Genomic DNA, 7,304 nt, shown 5'->3' with positions numbered 1-7,304 from the left:
CTTTAGTGATATAGAAATTGATGTGGAATATGATGGAGAATCAGCCACTGGGTTTTCTGATAGTGATGTGGATGATGGCATAAAGTGTGATGATAACAGAGGGTTGTCTGATGAAGAATGGGAATCTGAAGACCTCGATAGTGGAGCAGAAAGTGATGCAGCAGATGATGAAGAGAGTTATGGCAAGTTTGTGACATTTACTATGCCTAAATCAATGGTTGANTACAAGTGGGATTTGGGGACGTATTTTGCTCAGAAGGAAGATTTGTTGGATGCCCTAAAAACCTATGCAATTCAAAATGGTAGAAATATTAGATACGTAAAAANTGATAAGAAAAGGGTTAGGGCTAAATGCATGGGATCTAAAGGAAAGTGTCCCTGGTTGGCATATTGTGGTTACATGGATTCAATAAAAACATGGCAATTAAGGACTATTGTTGACAACCACACTTGTAGCAGAGATCAGAAGGTCAAATTACTCAATTCAAAATGGCTGAGTAAGAGATTGGAGAAAACTGTTAGAGAAAATCCCAGAGTGAAGGGAGTGGACATTGTTCAGAAGGTAAATAGAAAGTGGAATGTAGGTGTATCTCAATCCATGGCTTATAGGGCTAAAGCCATTGCTTCNGACCATGTTGATGGGTCTTTCAAAGAGCAATATAAAAGGATCTTTGATTATGCAAATGAGATCCTAACTCGTAATCCTGGATCCANAGTTCAGGTTAAGGTTGAACCAAATGAAACCCTGCAAGGACCTATATTTAGGAGGTTTTATGTTTGTCTAAAAGCCTGCAAGGACAGTTTTGTGTCTTGCAGGCCTATTATAGGGCTAGACGGTGCTTTTTTGAAAGGTAAATATGGTGGGGAAATGTTGACTGTTGTTGGAAGGGACGCAAACAACCAAATGCTACCTATTGCATATGCCATTGTGGAAGTGGAGAACAAGGCAACTTGGAAATGGTTTATAGAACTTCTGGTTGAAGTTCTTGGTGGGACGACAATATGTGCATCATTTACATGGATGTCAGATCAACAAAAGGTACCAAAATAAAGACCTCTGTTACAATTCTTGTACATTCATGTGTGTTAAATTATTTTGTGATACACATCTTTTTACTTTGTTATTGATATAACAGGGTCTATTGCAAGCTTTTCAAGAAATTCTTCCAAGAGTTGATCACAGATTTTGCGTTAGACACCTATACGCTAATTTCAGAAAACAATTCCCAGGGAAACAACTCAAGAGGTTGATGTGGAAGGCAGCTACAGCAACCACTCCCCAAACATGGGAAAAGGAAATGACAAATATCAAAGAGCTGAACGTTGAAGCTTTTAAATATCTGATCAAAAACTAACTAAACTGAGTTCACGCCTTTCATAGCTTCAAATCTTGGTTCCTTTGGTTGGAACTTCAGTGTAGCGTAGAGCCTCATGTAATCCTCAAACACAAATTTTGGGTATACTTTGTCTATCACTTGCGTTTTTGTCTCCAGCAACGCTGGTGCAGGATAGATGACAGCATCACCAGTAGGGTTGTAGATGACAGCTCCACACTTTTGTATTTCCCATTGCTGATTACCTGTTTCACCAAAATGTTCTTAGAATCATAACCAGAATTGAGGACTATTTCATTAACCTATTAGTGACCCTTAGCTTAGTGGAACAGCATAAGTTATTTTTTAGTTAGGATTTGAGACAAGTGAGGAATTTTGATGTGTAATATGTAGCTGAAACAGTAAATGAGAGTGTGTGGATTAATGAGAATGTTCTGTCTCCCTCACCTTAAACAATTAGGGTGCTAGCACTGTATAACGGTGTTGAGTTAGAAGTATGTAATCAGCTTTTGAAGCGTAAACATTAAGGATCAACAACATAATAGAAATTATAGATTCAGATTACAAAAAACATCTCATTCTCATTTCATTAACTCATCAACATCATTCAGATTACATTCTTACATATCACATTACAACGAATCATCCCATTCTCACTAACATTGAAACTAAAATCATAACTATGACACATAAAAAACAAACCAAGAAGATCAACCCCTTCATACACTTTTCAAGAAACAAGACCGATTTCTGTATCTTAACAATGATTTTCCTAGTACTGTCCAATTCTTCACTGATGACCAAAGTTTCTTTCTTCCCTTTGCTCTTCACATAACGACCATTGTCCTCACTTCCAACATCTGGGCACCATTTGAAGAAGTTGCAACCACCATCTTCACCTCTATTCTACAAACACATTTCAAGAAGTTGCCCTAATCTCAGAAAAGATACCATATATGGAACGTATAGCTTGAATACAACATACCTTATACTTGGAGCAACCCCAAAAATGCTTGCCTCGATTCTTCATAGTGTTCGCGGTTCTCATCACAGATCTCTGTCCACAATGGCAAATAGGGGTCTCGTTCCTTCTNCAAGTCGACGAACAGCAAGAGTACTCCTTTGACATCCTCTTCGAAGCTGCAACGACAATAGACTTGATCCCCACCAGACCCAACCTTGATTTCGCAAAATGTAAGGACCACCACCCTTCGAAGAACCACCCTTTATCAGCTTCAGCTCATCACCCTTTGAAGAAGAACGAACACCCTTTAACGCACATGTTTTTATAAACTTAAAGTTAATGTACTTTCCCATTTTACCCTAAGTTAATCTTAACCCACAAGTTTTTTTTTTTTTATTTTAATCCTTAATAACAAAAAATAGTCACCATGTGTTGTGTTTCATTGACACCTGTCTACATCCATTACAGGTACTGTTGCCAGCACGGAATATATTTAACTCCGTTCACCACAGTTAACGGAATGTCCTTGATTGCTTTCAATTTTCAAATCTAGGGACCAAATTGNGTTCACGCCTTTCATAGCTTCAAATCTTGGTTCCTTTGGTTGGAACTTCAGTGTAGCGTAGAGCCTCATGTAATCCTCAAACACAAATTTTGGGTATACTTTGTCTATCACTTGCGTTTTTGTCTCCAGCAACGCTGGTGCAGGATAGATGACAGCATCACCAGCAGGGTTGTAGAATGAGGCTATGGACATTCTAGTACCATCAGTTCTAGCAATCACACGGTGCTCCACACTTTTGTATTTCCCATTGCTGATTACCTGTTTCACCAAAATGTTCTTAGAATCATAACCAGAATTGAGGACTATTTCATTAACCTATTAGTGACCCTTAGCTTAGTGGAACAGCATAAGTTATTTTTTAGTTAGGATTTGAGACAAGTGAGGAATTTTGATGTGTAATATGTAGCTGAAACAGTAAATGAGAGTGTGTGGATTAATGAGAATGTTCTGTCTCCCTCACCTTAAACAATTAGGGTGCTAGCACTGTATAACGGTGTTGAGTTAGAAGTATGTAATCAGCTTTTGAAGCGTAAACATTAAGGATCAACAACATAATAGAAATTATAGATTCAGATTACAAAAAACATCTCATTCTCATTTCATTAACTCATCAACATCATTCAGATTACATTCTTACATATCACATTACAACGAATCATCCCATTCTCACTAACATTGAAACTAAAATCATAACTATGACACATAAAAAAAAAACCAAGAAGATCAACCCCTTCATACACTTTTCAAGAAACAAGACCGATTTCTGTATCTTAACAATGATTTTCCTAGTACTGTCCAATTCTTCACTGATGACCAAAGTTTCTTTCTTCCCTTNGCTCTTCACATAACGACCATTGTCCTCACTTCCAACATCTGGGCACCATTTGAAGAAGTTGCAACCACCATCTTCACCTCNATTCTNCAAACACATTTCAAGAAGTTGCCCTAATCTCAGAAAAGATACCATATATGGAACGTATAGCTTGAATACAACATACCTTATACTTGGAGCAACCCCAAAAATGCTTGCCTCGATTCTTCATAGTGTTCGCNGTTCNCATCACAGATCTCTGTCCACAATGGCAAATAGGGGTCTCGTTCCTTCTNCAAGTCGACGAACAGCAAGAGTACTCCTTTGACATCCTCTTCGAAGCTGCAACGACAATAGACTTGATCCCCACCAGACCCAACCTTGATTTCGCAAAATGTAAGGACCACCACCCTTCGAAGAACCACCCTTTATCAGCTTCAGCTCATCACCCTTTGAAGAAGAACGAACACCCTTTAACGCACATGTTTTTATAAACTTAAAGTTAATGTACTTTCCCATTTTACCCTAAGTTAATCTTAACCCACAAGTTTTTTTTTTTTTATTTTAATCCTTAATAACAAAAAATAGTCACCATGTGTTGTGTTTCATTGACACCTGTCTACATCCATTACAGGTACTGTTGCCAGCACGGAATATATTTAACTCCGTTCACCACAGTTAACGGAATGTCCTTGATTGCTTTCAATTTTCAAATCTAGGGACCAAATTGATTATTTGAAAAAAACAGGGACCTAATTGAAGAAAAGCAACAAAAATAGGGACCAACGAATGCATTTAACCTAACATTAAAACACCTTAGTTCATGTCTAACATTAATACACCTTTTAATAATAGCATGAAAAAGATTATATTTCTATCACTATCAAAAAATTAATTCATTCTAACTTTCTTCTTCCAAAACAAGCTTGAAAAGTTAATACAATATTGAGATTTGCAATACTTTGTTTTTGACTCAGATGTAATATCTAGGGTTAAATATGTTTTTAGTCCCTATATTATCAAGCAATTTTGGTTTTAGTCCATCTTTAAAAGTAAGGTACATTTTAGTCCTCCTTCTTAAGGAAACTTTGATTTTAGTCCTCCAAAACTAACACCTTTAAAAACCAGCTAATGTGGCTAACGGTAGACTGACACATTTTTTTTTCTTACGCTCAATCAGTGGTTCTCACTTTTCTCCCTCTCTCTCTTCCTCTTCTCTTCCTTCCATCTTCCACCCAACCTCCCCACCCTCTGCAAAAAGTGATTGACACCGTCCTTGTCGTCCTCTGCAACACCTACACCCAAGACCCTCTTTCTGGTCCCCAACTTAGAACACATTAGGGGTCTGCCATCCTCATTCCAAATTAAGATTCTCATTCTAGCTTAAGAGAGAAAGGACAATTATGAAATCAGATACTCCCAAAACCCATTCTAATCAAATTTCTCGAGAAATGAAACGAAAGGGTTAGTTTCATCTTCAAGGCACCAAGTAAACTGAACAGTGACAAAAAAAACTTATGGATACTACCTTAAGCTCTGCTCAACACTCTTCTTTTCTTTCCCTCTCCCAAGTCCTAAACAACATCTCTTCTTCGACGAAATAAAGAATACTAATAAGCTCAGGATAAATAAAAAACAAAAACATACAGCGCACACCATAGTTTCACTCTTCGATGCAATCTTCACCGTTCGCAAGGCTTCCACCGCCGGCTTCGACACCGACGACGCTCCTCTTTTGCCTCCACCGTCGGTCTCCGCTAGTGTTTGTAACAACGCCTCGTACTCTGCCAACATCCTCTAGGCCCATCAAAATTTCTGCCCCTCGTGTGCGTCGCCAATCCCTAATCCGAAGACGAAGCAGCTCGTGCCTTCTCCTTTTCAAACCTTGTCATCTCCATGTGGATCGTCGTTGTTGAAGCGATCCTCCGCCTCCTCATGCTCCTCGAACTCCTCATCACCAAAGTTCAACATGATCATTGGCAAATATTGTGGTTCAAAGACGAAATCTTTAACTCTCAGAGAATGTGAATTTTGGTAAATTTTTTCAATTTCAAGATGGGTGAGAGAGAATTTAGAGTAAAAATGATTCCAACCAGGAAAAAAGAGAGCATGAAATTAGGCAGAAAACGTTGGTTCAATAGGGTGAGGATTTAGAAATTTGTGCTTTTTCTCATGCTGAATTTGAAATATGAAATGTGAATCTGATAGAGATTATGATAATGTTGGCACCGATTTGGTTGGTGTAGAGGGAGACAATTTGCCACCAGTTGCGGACAGAGGGAGAAGGGGCAGCTTGACGATCGGAGGTGGTCCGACGATCCTTCCTTAGCTTGATTTTTCCCCGCCGCGATTCTTGAACGTTAAAGATTTGGGAATCTGCTATTGAACGTTACTCCTCCTCTCTAGTTGTCACACTGTTATCCCAGAGGTGATTCGATTGGGACTCCGCTTTGGGCTTGTGGGTTTCATTGTTGGGGGTTTCATTGTTGAAAAACTTATTTTCTGATTGGTGTAGTCTTCTCCCTGTGTTTGTGGCTTTGTGTTGCTTTCGTTTTCTATTGTAGGTGAAGGATGGCTACGACGACTAGAGTGATAGATGGCTAATGTTGGATGTAGGGAATCAAAGGCTAGTTGAGCGTCTTGTTGATGGTGGTCGAGTCCTTGGAGGAAATGTGCAAATGGAGGATGCAAATGATGTTGGAAATTGTTTGAATGCTATTCCCACCAATTATGCCTTCTATTTTTTGTTCAAGATGCAAGTCTTCGAGAGATTATGATGGAGGCCCTGATGTGTGAATGAAAGATAGGAAAAAAGGATGGGTCCTCTAGTTTTTTAGTGTGTTCACCAATGTTTTTGTGTTCGTCTACGTTGGCGTGACAATGACCTTTTTGCAGAGGGTGGGGAGGTTGGGTGGAAGATGGAAGGAAGAGACAAGGGAGAGAGAGAGGGAGAAAATGTGAGAAACTAACTCAATGTAAGAAAACAAAAATGGTGTCAGACTACCGTTAGCCACATCAGATGGTTTTTAACGGTGTTAGTTTTGGAGGACTAAAGTCAAAGTTTTCTTAAAGAGAAGAACTAAAATGTACCTTACTTTGAAAGAGAGACTAAAACCAAAACCGCTTGATAATATGAGGACTACAACCAAAACCGCTTGATAATATAGGAACTAAAAACATATTTAACCCTAATATCTATAGTATCAATATTGTCATTTTTATTAGCTCTTATCCTGATTTTAACACTTTTGTTATTTATATTATTATTATTTTCACACATTTTACTATCTTCATTCAAAATTTTGCATAATAGTCAACATTAGTTTAAATTACCTTGGTGTTATAAATGAAATTGTCACGTTATTAATCAACTACCAACGATTAACTTTTAACTAAGTACACGAAAGTGTAAACATGGATGGTAAAATTTGTAAATATAAGATTCTGATAGTCCCTATTTTCGGTGACTTTTTTCAATTAGGTCTCTCATTTCTTCTTTTTCTCTATTGGGCCCCTATTTTTTAAAAATTGAAACAATTAGGTCACTGTCGTTAGTTCCGTACTAACACCGTTAAAAAGGGTGACACGTGTCAGCTCGTGATTTTTTTGAATTTTTTAAATATATTTTTA

The 7,304-nt window shown here is 38.0% G+C and overlaps 1 protein-coding gene across 1 annotated transcript in view; it reads left to right on the top strand.

Annotated features, from left to right (window-relative positions):
• LOC106763638 overlaps positions 1–981 on the top strand; it is a 1,831-nt gene extending 850 nt beyond the window's left edge. The window contains exons 2-3 of the mRNA XM_022782215.1: positions 15–775; positions 889–981. Coding sequence (XP_022637936.1) covers positions 15–775; positions 889–981 — 854 coding nt within the window. The remainder of the gene's footprint in view (positions 1–14; positions 776–888) is intronic.
• Positions 982–7,304: the final 6,323 nt, after the last annotated feature.

Source organism: Vigna radiata, chromosome 6 (assembly GCF_000741045.1).
Source record: "Vigna radiata var. radiata cultivar VC1973A chromosome 6, Vradiata_ver6, whole genome shotgun sequence".
NCBI lineage: Eukaryota > Viridiplantae > Streptophyta > Magnoliopsida > Fabales > Fabaceae > Vigna > Vigna radiata.
This window is presented reverse-complemented; position numbering and strand designations above follow the sequence as displayed.